The 19,122-nt window shown below is 38.5% G+C and overlaps 1 protein-coding gene and 1 long non-coding RNA gene across 15 annotated transcripts in view; one reads left to right on the forward strand and one right to left on the reverse strand.

The window, feature by feature from the left end:
• LOC101796734 (von Willebrand factor D and EGF domain-containing protein) overlaps positions 1-19,122 on the forward strand; it is a 179,256-nt gene that overhangs the window by 85,393 nt on the left and 74,741 nt on the right. For all 8 annotated transcript variants that reach the window (XR_011810468.1, XM_072040487.1, XM_072040489.1 and 5 more), the window contains 3 exons: positions 12,541-12,677; positions 13,738-13,899; positions 18,401-18,505. Coding sequence is in view for 7 of the 8 variants with exons in the window: in XM_072040487.1 (XP_071896588.1) it covers positions 12,541-12,677; positions 13,738-13,899; positions 18,401-18,505 (404 nt within the window). In the remaining variant the exon portion in view is untranslated. The remainder of the gene's footprint in view (positions 1-12,540; positions 12,678-13,737; positions 13,900-18,400; positions 18,506-19,122) is intronic.
• Positions 1-19,122, reverse strand: part of LOC113844086 (uncharacterized) — a 197,786-nt gene that overhangs the window by 36,510 nt on the left and 142,154 nt on the right. Inside the window, exon 1 of one of the 7 annotated variants that reach the window (XR_011810474.1) lies at positions 339-1,049. The exons of the other annotated variants lie outside the window; for them this stretch is intronic. This is a non-coding gene — a long non-coding RNA (uncharacterized lncRNA). Of the gene's footprint in view, positions 1-338; positions 1,050-19,122 lie in introns of those variants that run through there. 7 annotated transcript variants of the gene reach the window in all.

Raw genomic sequence — 19,122 nt, forward strand, 5'->3', positions numbered from 1 at the left:
AAATACAGCTTTAAAGTTTTTCTTTTTTTGCCCACAGACCACTGAAAAAAATACATCAACATCTGGAAAACAGTTGGCAACATTTTTGACAGTTTGTTTGGTAAAGAAGGGATCCTCTTTAGTAAAAAAATCTGGGTCTTTGTTTGGCTGGATTTCACTGGGTTTGTTGTTATTTTCCCACAAAATGAAGACACTAGAAATGACGAAGATCATTTCCTGACCAAATTTACCTAAGATATCACAATATTTACAAACGGGAGCAGCAGTGATCAAGAGAGTTGCAAATATCTTCTGTAACGTGGCTTCCACAAATAGAAAACACTTTGAAAAATATTTACCTTTGAACCTGTAAATTGCTCTTGCTCCACTCTTCCCAAAGCATGTAGCCCAAGCAGTTCTCAGCTCTTCCAAATGATGGATGTGTAGGAGGCAGTGCAAATTTCCCCTAATGTCGGTAGTAACAGTTTGGAGATTGTCATCCTGTTTAAAGAGGTTGCCTTCATCTGGGGAACAGAGCTCTGAAAATTATCTTAGGATGTTCAGTGGATGCTCACCAAGATTTTAGTGAATACCAGTGATTAAAACTATCTTTTCTCTTTTACTGACTTCTGAGTATTTGATCTTGTGTCTGTGCAACAATCTTTGAATGTTATTTCTGCATATATTGCATGTATTTGTGACTTCAATGTTAGAGAACATCTCCTCACAAAAGTAATGGCAGAGGCCCATTAAAAATGTCTGAGTCCAAATTACTCCACAGCTTCTCATTTACCTCAGAAGTTTTATGCTTACCTTATGACAACCCTAAGTCAGAGCTTTGGACCCTGGAAACTGAGCTGGCTGCAATGTTTTTGGAAATCAGTGATCTGCAGGGAGGTCCAAAACACAGAGTCAGAATTCAGCCCCCTGAAGTGACCTTCTCCAGCTTGTCCCTGGGACAAACATTTGAAATGCTGTTATTTCCTTACAGAAGGGTCAATAATTTAATTTAGATAATTTAGTTTTAATTCTTTATACTAGATTCCAAAAGCATATTTGATAAAGAAGAAATTAAGAACAGGATGTGTCTTTTGGTACTCTTTGAGCAAAACTGGGGAGAAAAATATTCCCAGAAAATTAAAAGAAAACTAGGTAACAGCTGGCAAACTGGATTTGCAGAACTTTCTCCTTTGTCTTTGGCTTAGGGAAATGCAAATCTCTAGAGAGGGGACTCTGCAAAAGAAGTTGGTTTCAGCATTAACAATGGAGAGGGAAAAGTACTGCCGTGTTCTAGAGTGAGTCAGTGTGATGAACTGTACTGAGCTTCATGTATTACAGTCTATTTATGATTTCATTTCTGAGTGATGTAGAATATATATTTTCATTTTCTCTATGCAACAATACAGAAGCTGTGTATCTATAAAAGTACCTGATCTTAGAAATACAATGCAAAGCAATGCATCCAGACAGAGTTCAGATGCCCTACAAGGAAAAATAAAATCTTAGCTCTGGCACTCCAATCACTTGGACTTTATAATACTTAGGAAAGGTCAGCTAGCTAATTCAGTATAGACAAGAAACACATAAGTGTGAGCTTCACCTTTAGCTGTTCTTGATTTTAGAGTTTTATCAGCAACAATCTTTTAAGATATCTGCTTGTTTTTACATTTCACTGACAGAAATGTCCTCCACAGACAGCGTGTGATGTAACACCAATTTGTAAGCAAAAGTATTATGGTATCATAGAATAATGATGTGTTTCTTAAACAACAGTTCAAAAGCCTGGATGTCCTCAGAGCTGAAGTCCTGCTGGCATCACTAAAGCCAGGATTTCACACCAGAAAATGCTATTAGAGATAAAGAATTAAGATTAATCTCGGAAATAAAGCCGCATCTTCTAACAGGAACAGCTTGAGCTTCCTAACTGACAGCTCGGGCATCCTGACCTGTCCGGCAGTGTGCAGGCAGTCATCACTGTGCAAGCACAAGCAGGATAAGCCTTTAGGCTTTTTTGCTAATAAGCACACATTCTGTAGGAAGGGACGAAAAGGAGTAGAAATTAAGACCCGAATTAGGTTTCTGCAGGACATATAAAACTGCTGCCTCTCTTGATTTCTTTTAAAAGACAGGACCTAAGAAACAGAAAAAAAAAAAAAAAGAATATTGATTTTGGAATGTTAATATTCGAATTCCACTATTAGGAAAAGTTACTATCCAGGAAAAGCTACATGAATAATGAATGAGAAGGCAACTCCCTTTTCTGGCCATATATTTTCCCATTAGCTCCAAAACAAATCTTCATCTAATGTTCTTAGGCTGGATTTTTATACACGAATTAAACCTCCCCCAAGATCAAGGAGGCCATCAATATAATTCAAGTATCTTTTCCAAGGTCACCCAATCTCAGCTACGCTGCCAATACATAACAATGTGTTCTACCACTGGTTTTGACAAGCTCACACACGCATACACAGAAAACATGGCAATGCAGTATGTTTAAGGATCAGAATACAACCCACAGCACATTTGGAATATTTTACAAGGAAAAAATGGAGAAAGAGAGAAGAGAGCTGTACTCCCCCTCTCTGCCTGCCTCCAGCAGGAGCGGTCCAGGTGGCCAGAGCTATAATTATCCTCCCATGAAAACTGCAATTTGGAGTTGAAAGGCACCTCTGAAATTTGGCAATGCTCCAGAAGCTTAGACTTTCTTAATGTTGCTTAACATTTCATAAAACCCCCCAACACCTGTATAAGGTGCTTAAAATGTCATTACCACCTGTAATTAAATGCAGAATCCAATTACTGTGGATAGCAAATCAGGTTGGTGCTTACCATTTGTATATATTGACCATGTTGATTATAAAAAAAAAATAAATCAGGACTAGTAAAGCACACATAGAGGAATGTAATATGCAGATTGTATGAAGCTCTAAAGAGCAATTACAAGATAAAAGGTAATGAGGAATAATAAGGACAAATTAGTTTCAGTGAAGTAATGACACTTGAAGTTTAAATTTCTATGTGAAAAGTTCAGCAAAGAAAAAGTGAGCAAAAAGAATAGTTTAAGATGGGAAGTTAAAGCTTACCTATCATGCTTACGGATATACCACTGTCATATCAAAATAGGTATCTACCTATTAGGGTATTTTTACTAGGATGTTCTGTGAATCCAAGAGCATTTTCAGAGCTGTGAACCACAACCAAGCAGGTGCCTTATACCTATCCAAAACAGCCGATACATGAATTTTTTATCCTGTTATTTTTAAGATGATTGTATAGACCTGTCTGGGTTTCTTCATATGTTGTAATTAAAGCACAAAATACTTTAAAATAAAATTATATTGAGTAGAAACACAAGGTCTGCTATTACTGTCCTAAGACAGGGACTTCATGAGATAAGTACTATACATGTAGAAATCTTGATGTTTATACAATTGTGCTTGATTTCTAAGAATAATTCCTATTTTTTGAGGATGAAATATGCGGGAACCATTTAAAGATAGGATTTAAATTGTTTTGAGATCCTCAGATGAAAGGGGACAGAGGATTTGAGTCCTCTAAGTCAAACATCTGCTTTTGAGGTTTTGCATGGGAACATATTGACTGTAATAAATATGTTTCTTCCACTTCTATCAGTTCAGCAGTCTTTAGACTCCAGATCATGGTGCCATAATGATTATTTAAGGGCTGTTAGTCTGTCAGGTAAATGGTTACTTCTCAGCACATGTAATATGTGCTTTGTCAGCATGATACATCACAACAGTGCAGAAGGAGCCATTAGGATGTTTTGGGTCAATAGAAGTTTTCCATGCATAAATTAGACTATACATAGAATAAAATGCATACTAGACTTTTCAAAGCAGTTAATTTCTTAAATCACTAAGATAGCTACAGAGTAACATACTACTTGGTGTATGTAGAGGTGGTAGCCTCTGTCTCTACTCACCAGCCTGCAGTGCTGGCATGAGTTCTTCAGGGAAGAACTACAGCAATTGATATCACCATATGCACCTCAGAAATAGAAACATACCTGAAACTATGGAATTTCTATCTGATCCTCTTTACAGGCATTGAATGATTAGTTTTGTTTGTTTGTATTGTTGTTTTCCTAAATTTGTCTTTAGATTAGTAAATAAGCAAATATGCACAACCAAGCTCTTGGCTGATTTGGCAAATCACGTTATATGGCAGTGAGAATGCAATACATGTATGTTTTAACAACTAATTGTGTCAATTTTTCAAAATTAGATTTCAAAAGATGCGTCAAACATGCTTGTAAGAGAAGTGAACACTATAGTTACTACTATTAAACTTTTCTGGCCAAAAGAAAGTACTTTTACTACAAAAAGATGGAAATTTTAAAAGGTTATTATTCTTTTAAAAGCTTTTTTCTTTTCAAATAATAAGAAAAGGGGGGAAGGGGGCTCTTAAATCACAGGGCTTAAGTTGTAGTCCTTAATTATCTAAATATCTTAATTAATTATAATAATTCCATTGACTTTTATGGATGAAGTGTTGGCAAAGTCACCATTACTATTACTTTTGATTACTTATATTATCAAGAAAAAGATATAAAGGAAAAAGGTCTCTTTTCATAAATGTGTCTCTTTTTGCTCATATTGGTTATTGCCTTATCTGTTCCACAATTCTGAGTTTTCTTATCTAACCAACTGAAGGAGGAGGTCTGAAAATTTCCTGTGTCCATGCCTACCATTTTCCCTTGAATATGTACTTGTTAATTTGGTAACAGCTGGACAGTATGTGAGGCAGTGGTTTTAGATTCTAGTTTAGAAGTTGACACGACTGTTTCTGTCAAATACACTTTTCTTCAGTAATAATTTCTGTAAAGCAGGGAACACTTCATGCAGATCTATCACATGAAACAGTGCTTCCATGTCACTGGGATTGAATTCTTTACCTAGATATTAGGGACATTATGAATAAATTCTTACTTCCTTCAAGATGACATTAAAAAAGTGAAGGAATTTTCACTGAGATGTCAATGCTTTGCAAAAAAAAAAAAAAGTTTCTATATAACTTGAAAATTGAAACCATGATTTTGAGAGTTATTATCTCCACATAGTATCATTTTTTCCTCAGATTGCCTGATCATCTTGGAAAATAGATAAAAAAATAAATATGAAAACACATATTAAATAATTCAAAATATAATTGGCTTCAGTTATTCAGCTTTTTCCTAGGTGAACCTGGCGATGAGGGAAACAACAAAAAAAAATACATTTAAAATGTTTATTTAGAAAACACACCATTTCTTTCTCCCAGACATCTACAGAGGCATGATCCTCATCTTTTAACCACTACGTAAATTACTAAGTTAATTACGAACAAGCTATGAACTACTGCTAATAATAGCATATTATATAAAGTTCTTTAAACGACTAGTTCCTGTATATTTGGACTCTAAAAATTAACTCTCTTCAGGCTGGAAACAAAGGTAGCATTACTGGGCATAATTATAAAGGCAAAATGAATAAACAACAAAGTTGTGAAGTGACTCACTATGAAATTTTCAAACATAATATTTTGAATGTAGGACTTACCTGTGTTTGAAAATACCATTGACGTATTTTAAGACCATTGATGTATTTTGAGAACATATTTTATGAATCTCTGAACAACATGTTTTGGTACGACGTAATAATATAAAGGGTTGCTGTTTAAAAAATACAAGCTTTATAAAAGAAGCATAATTAAAAACTGAAAGAAAAAAAGATTTGAACCTAGCCCAACCTATCATTGATATCCCCTGATTGACACCTTTGTACTCTATTTTATATGGATGGAGACAGACTTTTCCTGTCACATAAAACATATTTCTGCCTAGAGTTTTGTGGGTAATTCTCAGGAATTGACAAGCTTCATGATAGTTTTGAAGCTTTTCTTCTTTTCATAGCCATTTTAGTTGATTTTTGATAGTGCAGATGTGATGAACACATCTGAAAAAAAAAAAAAACAAACATCAATATCAGCCTTAATCTACTGGTTTAGCTCCTAGTTCTTTCCATTCAAAGCACAGACCTGGCTGAGCTGGAAGAGTGCTATTAGCTTGATAGCTACAAAGTCAATAGAAACAGCATTTTAAAAGGATACCAAATCCTCATGATAAGGGACATGGAAGGTTGCATGCTCAGTGATCCATACCATTTCCTGCAAATCAGATCAAGAAGATTAGTCTTTTCTGGTGATTAGTTTATTTGCTTTAATGCAAAGCAGTGAGAGCAGTTCAGTGAAACATGTAGCAAAACAAAACCATTTTCTGAAATATATAGAATTAAATGCTAGAAAAGTTTACAAAATTATAGGTTTAATTTAAACTGACCAAAGCCAGGCAATCCAGATGCATGTGTATAACTTCTTTACACCATGCTGTTTTCAGGCACTGCAGGAAATTTCAGCCTTAAATCTTGTTAAATCCAAAACAAAACAAAAAGCTCTGAACAAACAACCTCTTTCTTCAAATACTCACACACATGTACATAAAATGAATAGCAAATTTAAGGTTGTTTATGAGCTATAGAGGTAAAACCTACTAAATGTTAAAAGGTATGATTTAAATTGACCTAAAGCAAAAATTCAGTAGAAACTTCTTTATACTGTGCTTTATTTTGTATAAACAACCCACAATCTACCAGCGCAGAATATTCAAGCAACCATGGATAAAAAACTGTTCATAACAACCTGCTCTCCCTCTGATTCAGTAAATGTAAAGATGGACAAATTACTAAAAACAACCAGTTGGGTGCTAGCATGGGCATAAGGACCATGATGACAGCCAGAAGCTGTCCTACCCAAATCCCTTGGAGTTCCATCACTGCAGCTATTACATGGAGCACTGCTGCCCAGGGTCCTGCTCTGAAGTGTCTTCAAGTGACTGACAATGAGATCTGCTTTAGGTAGAACAGTAAGCACTGTGAATGTGCAACCCAATCTTATATTTTACCACCCGTCAGGGCTATCTAGAAAAGAGGCAATATTCTATAGTTAACAGCACACTTCTCTTCCCCTTCTATTGCTGAAGTAAATTGCTAGTAAGCCTTTTAAAAACAGAAGAGATCAAATAGAGATAAAATGTCATAGTGAGCTTTCTAAAGCAAAAATAATCTACCATATTGTTGCAGCACAGTGATGCTTTCAGTGTGAAATTGAGCCTGTCCATTTCTTGCAAGCAGTGAGTTAAAGTACTTGCAAAACACCTTTGCCATACTCTGCCAGGGTTTACTCTTGCTCTCACTGAGGTGTCTTGACACCGATTGCTGATTTGACATGGGAAAACCAGAAGATTTTAAGGTTAGCTTGGTTAGTTGAAAGATAGGCAGGTAAATGGAGATTTAGTCAAATGTTACATTTACAAGAGAATGACTTTCAGAATGGACTCACTTTTCTTTTCAGAATGCAGGTCTTGGCTACCTTTCACTGCCATCCAGCATGACCCAAAATGCACCCTCACTGCAAAGCATGATTCATGCATAGCAAACATACATTTCTGCAATCCATCCTAGATACTACAGACCTCCAGAGCAGAACACCAGATCTTCATGTCAGCTAAAGATCATAGGTCTATAGCTTGCTACTCAGACAAAGTTGAGTTCTTTGAGAACTGGTTTTGGAAGCAGGGACAAACACCTCATCTGGAAGCCAGAGAGGTCACTGATGTGCTAACAGCCTTCAAAAAAAGCATAAAATTGCTAGACCTTTTTTCTTAGGGAGACATTTCAAATGAGCTTTGGTTTAGGAACACCATGAATTCCAGAGTAATGCATTCAGTAGTTGTGGATATGATTGCTATAATAACCCTACACACTAAATAAATGTAATATTTGTTCATGTATTTGAAAGGAAGCAGATTCAGACTCTGTCCAAGCTGCGAGATAACTGAACATCAGTCAGCCCTGACCCAGAACCCTCAGGGCTGCAATAGCCAGGTGTCCACAGCCATTCCAGCAATCTCTGGCACAGAGCCTGCTCAGACAGCAAGATGATTTCTAGCACAGGGCTGGCTTGCAACCAGCCGCATCAGGACCAAGCAAAGTGAGCTTGGTCTGTCTGCACTCACCTGTTTCTAGAAACCATATTCTGCTTTATAAATATTGTATTGGACTATTAACACAGACGATTTTTATTTTTATTTTTTTCACACAGCCATACCAAGTGCTTATTATGATCTGGTGCTTGATTTGCTTTTCATGACCTCAGTTGCTTATTTACCACCCCAACCAAGAAAAGCAGGGCAGTCCATTCCTTTCTCTTTATCTGAACAAACTTCTTGCCAGTTTTCATTTCAGTTCTGCTGGTCCAGCCCAAAGTTACACAAACACTGCAGAAGAATGTTTATTTGTGCTAGGATATATTTCTATTCAAAAGTGGAAACCAGATATAAACTATATCTATCCATCACTAAGACTTCAGTAAGTGTAGTTTTATAAAATTCTCGATTTTGTGTCAGATGTCTACATTTCGCTTCCATGCTTGTGCATACATATTATTGATATAAGACGCTATAACAAATACCTATAAAACAAATTGTGTATTTATGCATTGTTTTTTTTTTGTTTTTTTTTTAAAGTCTATTATGTAGCCTGTGCTCCTTGTCAAGTTTGACTCATGTAAATGCTTCCAGAAAGAATGTGCTTTGTCAGCAGTGTCAGCAGCTCTGAACTTACTGAACTTCCTGCAAACTCCTTCTGTGGGTGAAGCAGTGGGACAGGGTGGGCTCCCTGCTTCATGAGGGAGGCATGCAGCAAACATTACAGACCAACTGGCATTGAACCTGTACCTCTCTTTAATTACCCAAGATGTCGGAGACCTATTAGATGAAACATTTAAGCCCAAAGTCCTCTCTCCTTCTTGTTCCATGGCAGTTTAATTAAAAACTGGTATTTTCTTTTACATTTCTCCAACATCTCCAGCTGTTTTTCACAGTGTCCTAATGTCTCTACCAGGCAAGAGCTGCATTTCAGGGGTGGTTACTCCGTGTGTGCACACCAGGCATTAGAAATGTTTCAAGGTACCCATGTCTGAGCTAGTGGATGTGAACACACAGCTTTTTAAAATCTCCTTCGTAACATGACTGCACTTTGCAACCCATCCCAGTCCCAGTGCTACCCTTAGCTTTGTTTCTTTATTTAGCAGTAATATTTAAAGCACATTTTTGGCCTATAGGCCATACAGAGAAAACAAGGAGGAGTATCCCTTCCAGATTATATTTCAGCATTCATACCTCTAAAGATAAATTATTAATGTTCAAACAGGTCATACTTTGCACTAACTTGCTCTGTACACCACCTGATTTCCTGCAGATCTGTCTCCTACCTCTTTAGCTTGCCCCACCACAGAAATCACACATCAGTTCCCATGTCTCCATGACCTCCAGTTTCTCTGAGCACCTGCACTTTTGCCCTTACTCTCACCTTTGTGAGTTCTCCCAGCTCTCTCCTCTGCTTCCGTCTTCCTCCTCATCATTTTTTTCTGAACTACTTGCAGCTCTTTTTCTACTTTTTTTTTTTTTTTTTTTTTTAGGTTCTCTAATATTTCCTTTCACATGCCTACCTCTGTTTCCCTCAAGCATATGTCATGCATAAGCTTAATAGTTTCCCCTCCCTAACACTGGAAGCAAGGAGCAGCAGCAGAGCTCTGGCTGTGTTTCCCCCAGCAAGAGCAGGAATATATGGGTGAGTACCCAGCAACCAACTGCCAGAGTTTTCCAAAGTTAATGCCATTGATGTTTCACATGTGGATAAAATGGGTTCATATATGCCAAAAACAGATAAAAGAGTGAAAGACAGACAGAAAACTATGTTAAAATAAATGCTTAAAATCCCTACATCCATTAAATGTTATCTCATTTTCAAAAAAGATTTAGATTAAAACTAATGAACATTTTTTTAAAGGTGGAGTGCTGCCTATACCAAGGTCTGAAGTCTGAACTTTAGTATCCATTTGTTTTAAAATGAGCCATAAAATTTCCCTTTCCGTCAGATTTTCTCCCTCTCCTTCCTCTTTTTCCAGCACTCTCTGCACAAACCCGTTGTAAAAATCCCCATGGGGACTCCACCAGCTTCTCACCACCACATCAGAAATAAAGAAATATAGAATTAGCATAAATGTGGTCTCCTACACCACCACGCTGCTTATTACCCCTTTTAGAGCACTCGCAGATGAAGATGGCTGGAAACAGATGGCTGGGGGAACAGAAAAAAGTCCACTCAAAGAAAAGATCACCTTTATCAAACCACAGAAATACACAGTATGTTTTTTCTTCCATGAACTTCTCACCCCTTCCACCAGAAAAAAAAAATAAAAATCTAGTTTTCATCCCGATTGACCCACAATACAGCCAATCTTGAGAGAAGATACCCACAGCATATAAGGGAATGTATTTCGTCCAGATTTAGATCAATTTAAAGATGCTGCACACAAGTGTGTACGGCACGGTTTGAGTGAAGAAAATATGAAATGTGCTGATAATGTAAGTCATTGAAGTTGGGTAATTTTGCCTTAGCCCCAACACAGCAGTGTCACAGTAGTGCCAGGATGCACATAAAGATGTAAGAAACCCTGTGGGAAGTATGCAGGGCTCATCAAGGAGAAACCAGCCTGAAAGCATGGCCCTGGAAGAGGAATGGCTGCAGGAAGCTGCTCCTGCACCTCGCTTGCTCCCAAGTTACGGGATTTTACTTCACCCACGGAAGCTTGAAAATCTGCAATGATAATGAAAATGTTAATGCAATCTGAGCTACCTCAGTACTAGTGGGGGGAGCTATTAAAATCTCATGAAAAACATAATGAAGCTTTTTTTATTATTATTTTTATGCACTAACCACAGAAGAAGGCAATTTATCAAAACTATTCACTACATCTGACTAATATTTTTGTACATTACAGGAATCCACAACTAACTGATGAATGCTGGTAAGCTGTAAACCATTTCTCTTCTTGTAAATATTGCAAAGTGTTCAACAGTGCTGCTAATACTGCTGCAGTAAAATCTTTAACCAAAAAAAAAAAAAAAAAAAAGCAATTCAACATTACAGACATACAGAAAAAAATATTTTTACTATTTTTCACATTTATGTTGCTTTTCTTCCTTTCTCTGGAAAAATGAGAGTCATGCAGCGATGTTGTTATGGGTTGCAATCTGGCAATGTTTAAACAGCATTCATCCTAGTTACAGCTTAAATGGCAGAGCCCTAAAGGAACAGCGAGGTACTGGGGAAGGTTTTCAACTCAGCTAAGGGCACTTTGCCCCTTGAATCAGAATTGAGCCAATGTACCATTAAAATAATAGGCGACACAGAGCTTCTGGTTTAGATAAGCTAAAGCTCAGAAAAAATTGATGGGTGCTATTGCTTTTCCAGAGCAGTGGTGATGGGACAGGGAACTGGAAAAACTTTGCAGCTTCTCCTCATTGTGGAGTAGAGAAAATAGATTGCAGTACACAGTGCTGATGCATAACATGCCTCCCAAGGCTCCTGGTTATGTCCTTGCTATTAAGTATTTTCAGGAAAGAAAGAGGAAATGTTCTGTTTTGCATTATTTTTCACCATAGTGGCTTCTCCTGACCGTTACAGCTACAAACATTACCACGGACAATATGAAACCATGATCCTGACTGGCTATTGGAGGATGTTAGAGACCTTCTGAGTGTTGTGCTATCCAAGTATCTGTGCTGATGCAAACATCTGCCCAATCACATTTTTGCTGAAGATGTGAATTCTGCCATTCAATTAACTTACATTTTGACTCTGCAAAAATTACCCCAACATGAAAGCAATGAGCAATTTTAAATGATGAATACCCAAAGCACAACAGAACAGAAATGAAAATTTACCTGAGAATCATAAAACATTTTAAAATAAAACATTTTAAAAACAGTAATGGGTGAGATTCAGCCTTGTAAGGGGGACAGCGCAGGCTGTACATCACTTAAGGCCTACTTAAAGCCTCAAAAATAGGATCTAAGTGAAACTTAGGTGGTGCACAATCCTTGTGCTGACACTGCACAGAGCTGAGTGTCACACATTAAAGACTTAACCCTCAAAGCAAGCATTCCTTTGAGGACCATTAATTTTATTACATCCACAGCTTTTGAAAAAAGGAATGTCTTTTACACAGCTCTTCCACTTTATGAGGAGTCTGGTGGCACGGCCGTCTTCAGACACTTCCACTGCCCACCTTCATGTTCTTCCAACCTATGTCATGACACCCTGTCCTCCCAGCTGCGCTCCTCCAGCTCGCCTGTTAGCAAAAGCATTACCACTGAAGGCATTTTATCATGAAGCCACAGCTTTGTAATTTATCCCACAAGCTGTATAATGCCCAGCTTGCAGTACTGGGTGCACGGTGCAATTGCTTAATGGAGGTTTGCTGCTTTCCAGTTTGACAACTGCTGTTCCTCTTCCCAAGAGAAATTTGCAGGAGAACAACCCAACAAAAAGAATTGAAACAAACCCAGGAACAGTGACAACCATGCCATCTCTGATAAACCAGAAGGGAATAGCATGTGTTAGTCTCTAAAGCATTATATCTATCTCCCCTTTTCAGAGCAAGCTTTGGAAATCACGGGCTTGGAGAATGGGGGCCTCTGCGACATCCGTACCTTGGACTGCACCAGGACCCGGGTATTTGGCTTTGGCTTCACAGATTCCCCCAACCTGCACTGTGAGGTTACCAGGCTAATTGTAAGCATCTTCCCATGGACTCATCAATTACTGGTGCTATGGTCAGACTTTGACATGTTTATATTAAACCCTGAATGGTGCTGAGTGCCAGTCACTGCCGCAGCAGGGTGTGAATACCTGGAGATCCCATCGCCAATGTGTTTGCCATGAGCTGGGGGGAGATGAAGCAGTTCTGCCCTTTCCAGGACTGATTCCTCGGAAATTCAAAGCTGTGTCTTCCTGTCAATTTGCTCCGTGGGGTTTTGTTTAACTCTTGTTTGGTTCAGCTGCACTGTAGTCCAGTGAAGCTTGAAATCACAATATTATTTCTCATTTTGTGCATCTGCAATGGGTATGCTTGGTTGTTTCCCTAAACTCATCTGAATGCTAAGTGTTGCGGTTAAATACAAGGCTTCCTCAATACAGTTAGAGGTTCCTAAGTGAATTTTCTTATTCATAGTTCAATACCAAGTCAGAAGTTCTAATAACTACTAAACCCATCTCTTCTGTTCATACTATAATTTTGTTATAAACAACTACACACAGGCAATTCTTGGACCGAATTATTTGGAGTATCCACACACACAGACATAAGATGTTGGATTCATCTCATAAATCCACCTCATAAAAGACATTCAGCCAGATTGCCATTCATTACTAACAAGACACAGCTGAGATTTGCCTACCTTGCCCACTTATGACTGTGTAGGCTCTAAACAAGCAGTGATGCTTTATGTGGCCAACCTTGCTAAGTGGCAGACATTACCTGAAGGAGCCAGAAGGTGCACAAGCTGGCTGCAGAGCCCTAGGAGCAAAGACAGTGCTGCTCCAGGACATTCACCTGTCTCGTCCCAGCTGCTCATCCAAAACACAAGCTGCAGTCCTTCCTAAATCAACAGGCCACTTGCATGCATAGAGGAGCATGGCTTGCTTTTTACTGTGGTTACAGGAACATCACTTCTTTTAATAAACCATCTGTAAATTCCTTATATTAATAATTAGAAATATAGACATATGTTGACAACTGGAATTGCTTTATATGAGCCTTCAGTTTCTGCACTCTCCTTCTGTTTTACTGTAGCATCTCAATGGCGAATGGATATCAAGAGAGCAAGAAACAACACGAGCAGATTTTCTCAGCTCTGAGGCTGTTGACTGCCAAATTCCTCTCCTGAACATCACAGAGACAGAGGCTGTGCACTTTGTGGCCGGTGACGAGCCGTTCGCAAGATGGCAAGTGAAAGTAGGAATTTCACATGTTTCTAAGAAATGATTTAGAAGAAGGAAATCAGTTGTCTTGGTAAATTAAAATGCAAAGTGCAATTTGCATCCCTTCAGAACCAAAGACGCCTGTAGAAATTCTCACATTAGTATTGAGGGGGGCAGGGGGAACGTCATGACACAACCAAAACAATGGGAGTTAAAAACAGGTGTCTTCGTAAGCAATCCAAAAGTGCAAATTGCAATCACTTCTCCACGTAATCACCTGAGATTGAAGCAGTTGTACTAATCAATTGTTAATCATTAGTATTTCATTTCTGGAAACCCAAGCTCAAACTCGTGATTAGGAAGCAAATGCAAGGCAGTTCTGACCCCCAGGTTTCAAGGCAGACACTTGCACAGCACAGGAGTGAGCAGGGATGGGACAGCCATGGACTTGAATTGCAGCCACCAGTACCCACACACGCTGGATCAGCTCTGCTGTAGTTTTAGCCCCTTTTGTTCCCAAGGTGTTACTTAAATTATAAACATTTACAGGAAACCAGTGTCTTGTTGACCTTGTGCATGCTAACCTTGGTCTTGCGCTCAGTCTGGCTGGTTATTTTCTGCAGACTGGTTGCTTTGCTAAGACTGAGCTCATTTAAATGCACCATAGCTGAGAAAAAATATGTTGCAATTGTAGAAAGACTGCAGATGTGGTTTGAAAATTGCCACATGTAAAAATGAAACACGTGAAACAGTCTCTTCACTGTGTTGTCACTGCCTGTCCTGTGCCTTATAGCTGTCTCTAATGTGGATCAGACTGGGGACACATGTGGCCATGGAGTTAAGGGCAAGGGAAAGATGTTTGCTAGAACATATTTTCTATCCAGTAAGTTATTTTTAAAATGTGGGGATCTGTGATTAAGAGATGTGTGTAAAATTTCTGGATGAACAGAGTCTGACCATCAGCCGGGGCAGATCCTGCACCTTCAGGAGAAGGTGCCATTCAGACTCCGAGGGCAGTTCTTGAGCTTAGGATTCCTAAATTTCTCACAGTGGATGCTGAACTCTCCCAGTTGTGAAATGAAATGTGATGGAAGGACTGGGATGTAGCCCAGAAGGACTGCTTACATGTTTGCATGGGCATGGGGCCATTCCTGCAGCATAATCAGGTTAGCTGCCATGCACCTCAGACATATCATGATTCAGTTTGCTTTCAATTGCTGCCTTCCATCCATGAGAAGGTCTGTGTCATTTTTCGATTTTTTTCCTCCCAAAATATGTCTTTGCATTTGAGTTCAAGGAAATCTCCACACCTGTGAGCCTGCTGCCCTTTCCCTTTCCTCTGAATCTTGCAGGGAAAAAAACAAAACAAAACCAAAAAAAACAAAACAGCTTCATGGCTAAGCAGTGAGCACACAATTAAATTGCCTCAGCCCGATCCAGCCACTGGCATGCTAATCCCGGCTCTCCTGTGGATCTTTTTGCTGAATAAATTGCGAAGGCAGAGCTCAAAGCTCGGTTTCAAAGGCAGTGAGCCCTATGTGGCAGCACAGAGAACAAAATGATGGAACTTTTCAAGATAAAAAATGATTTGAAATGATTTCCACGAGTACTCAAAATTTTGCACTCCAGAAAATTCCTGGTAAGACTTCAACATTGATCTTCATGGTTATATTAATATATACCTTTTAAAATGGAGATGCAAGCTTTTCCAAAACCCCAAAACAGTTCTTTCTGGAAACATCAGTGCCCAACACTTTCAGAATCTCACCTGCCCTGAAATCAAATTTTAGGGGAATCAGCAAGGTTTCACTTAAGCTTTTTTCATTACCAAGGCTGGGGAAGTGGGTGCCTCCTGAGCTCTTCTCAGGGCCTTTTCCTGTTATCTGTTCCTGTATTCTTGTTTCAGATTTTGCTCTTTCCTTCCATGACATGCTGCTGCATGTTAATAAAGTACACAGGCTTCAGCAGGGTGTTTGGGATAGTTCATTTAGATATCAAAGTACAAGCTCCATCTACTTGGACAGCAGATGACTTAGGTTGTCCACGCAGATGTCTGGGTGAAGAGGTGGCAGAGCTTGGCAGGCACTTATCTAATTTGGGAAGCAGGTCTCTGGTTTATCTTCAATTTGTTATCATTGTCTGTATATGTCAAAAGTAGCGAAAATATTTGCTTGGAAGTCAGTGAGGCAGGAACTGAATTTGAATTCAGCAAGTCTCACAGCTTTCATTTTTCATTTATAAAACATTCATGAGGGTCAAATTTTATTTCAATGATGAGGGGCACAAATAGCTACGATGAATGAAATGCACTTGTCCAGAAGTAGAGGCTCTTCCCTTCCAGATGACACAGACATAAAAACAGCCAAGGCACAGCTCTCAGCGAGTCTCTGGCTTTTAAGGGCCAACTGAATCTGAATGGAGGTTTGCCCAGCTTAGGTCTCATCAGTGCTTTTGGAGCATTTGTTTCACGTCACTAAGGTGACTAATGGAAAAGCAATTGAAATAACTATAAAAGAACCCAATTCCAAAAAGACACCAAGATGGAAGTTCATAATAATCTGTAGATAAAATAAAACCAATAGGAAAGAGTTACATTTCATTCACAATGGTCACTTCAGACAGAGGAATTAGTGCAATTTTAGAGCTCTTTATATTTTCCCTGTCTATCCATTTCACCCATTATTACTACATTAGTACTGAGACAAGACTAGATGCTTTGGTTAAAGGATGAAATGAAATGTAAACTGCATTAAGAATAATATATTCTTAATGGAAGTCCTGCTGCCAATGATCACTGCTGGTTTGTGAAGAGCAGGTCTTTGGGGTTGCCTGTTTTTTAGTTCCTCATTTCCCTCTGGAGAATAAGTTCTTTACTTCTTCAGGAAGGGGGTTTACGTTTAGTATAACACACCATACTCTAGTGTGAGTATGACACAGCTTGACTGAGTATGACGCTAAGAAAAGAATTTTATTTTCTTCCTTAAGCTATACCAATTAATTTTATTTTAATTTAAGTTAGCCCAAAGTAGTTGTCTCTCTTCCAGAATTTCATACTCTGAGTATCTATGAATACTGTCGGTTTACCTACTTGTACTGCATTCTGCAGAAACAAATGCTCTTAGCTAGCAGTGCATTTTGAGCTGAGAACAATCATGTGTGACATTGTGGGAGTATCAACTGTGTTATGTTCCATGAGCATGCAGATTATCCTTAGTGAATTTATAATCATTGATGCTTTTTATGGAATTTATTAAAGTAATTTTTTATTCTCTGCACCTCCAGTCATCTTTGTTCGATTTAACATACATTGCAAACCGAAATAATTTGTTAACCGATCAACTTTGTACTCTTGGCCCTGTTACTGATGAGGGGATGTGGAGCTCAGGCTGTGCCAACCAGCCCTTTGGTCTGAGTGAGCTTCTGAAGTGCTCTGTATCCGCTTTCTCCCCTGTGGCTGCGGTTCCTCTGCTCTGCCTGCTTTGAGTCACTGAGGGAGACAGAGGTCACAAAGATATTCATTTCTCACAAATGTCATGAAAATCAAAACAAGCAGAAGTGCAAAGAGGCTTGTAGTGTCTGCACAGTGGGAAACAGCAGCCCTTCTCTGCCTGGGGAATGCACACGAGCAGGATGGTCAGTGCTTGGCTGAGGTGCAAGAAGTAAAAACTGTAAAATACCTGACAGAGAGGGCTTTGCTTTCCTGCTGGTGTTTATCAGTGTTTTCTGCAAGGCTTACACAAGCATTTTCGCATTCAAGTACTCTTTAATATTCACGTGTCTCAAGAGGTATTACAACGGTTTGTCAAAAGTTAGCTCTCCACATTAGTCTGGCATCTTTTCATTTTTATCGTGGAAAAAATTAAATTAAAATGTAAACTCGCATCACTCTTTTTTATGCAGTCATATGAAAACTGCCATTCTACATTAAGGCTTTCTAAGCTACCCACATGTACAGGAATGTCCTTCTAACGTACCTTCCTATGGAAATAGGACTGTTGCTGTCTGGTATTAACCACCCTAGCACTTTTTAGAGGTTAATATAGAGCCACCTAAAGAATACGTATTCCTTTGGTTTGTTTTGTTTTCCTCAAGATTACTTACTAATTTACCATATAGTAAGAAAATGGTCCAAAATTTCAGCCAAATATCTTAATTTTATTTCACAACTCCTTGAAAGGCATCCTTGTTGTACTTTAGTACATATGCAGTCTCCATAAAGGTATTGAAAAAAAAAAAAGTGCTCAGAAAAAAAAAAAAGAAAAAGAAAAAGAAAAACAAACAAACAAACAAAAACCACAGCAATCAGAAAGGTTGAATGCCAGCAGAGCCAAAATATCTTTTGGTTATTAATGAATAGTTTCCATTTTGGAACATTAAGCAATTTGTTCGCTTACAGTAGAGCAACTCACAAGTGCTTTAATTTATCTTGCTGGCAGGCATCCAGTTCCAGGGTGCAACAGTATATGCTCCAAAATGAGCAGACAGTCTCCATATGGAACATTATTACTTATAAGGATGATTTTTGTATCATTTAGATCACTAATGATGGCTTCCAGTACAGTAATTCCAGAGTGCTGACCCTGTATGACACAGTCTGCCAGGCCTGTGAATCCCATCCAACCGGACTTTGTAAATTAAAGGTAATTTAAAGAGCATAAAGGTTTAATATGGATCATTCATCTCCTCCCTGGCCCTCTCCCTCCTTTTGATGTACTGTGTGTAATAACTGTTTTAGAAGAGGAAAATCTATTTCACAGGTCAGTTGCACAGTCTGATACTTTTCTGTCTTTCACAACCTCTTGTCCATGTGTGTTTTCTTTAAACCACACGTATATATATATATATATATATATATATATATATATATATATATTAGAAATGTATGGTATGAATACCTGATAGAGAATGCTTTATGGTGGGCCTTTCTCAGGATGGTTCTTACCAAAGAGCATGGCTGACAACACACATACTTTTTTGCTATAATTTTTAATGGAAGTAAATAACTGTGCAGTCTCCCCTGCCAGGCAGCTTGCCTTCACTGTTGAAGTGCCTCTCCTAGGAAGTTCTTTTACCTCTCCCATGCTGCTTGGCAGGGGTACTGTAACTGTAACGTATATCATTTCTATACCCATTTTCTGCTGTTGCAAGAGGTATACTATGATACATGTTACACGGTTTTTGTTGTGTGAAAACACCCGTGAGAGAACATAAAACATTCTTGCTTACATTAAATACCGCTAAGTACAAACATATAGTG

Source organism: Anas platyrhynchos, chromosome 7 (genome assembly GCF_047663525.1).
Source record: "Anas platyrhynchos isolate ZD024472 breed Pekin duck chromosome 7, IASCAAS_PekinDuck_T2T, whole genome shotgun sequence".
Lineage (NCBI taxonomy): Eukaryota > Metazoa > Chordata > Aves > Anseriformes > Anatidae > Anas > Anas platyrhynchos.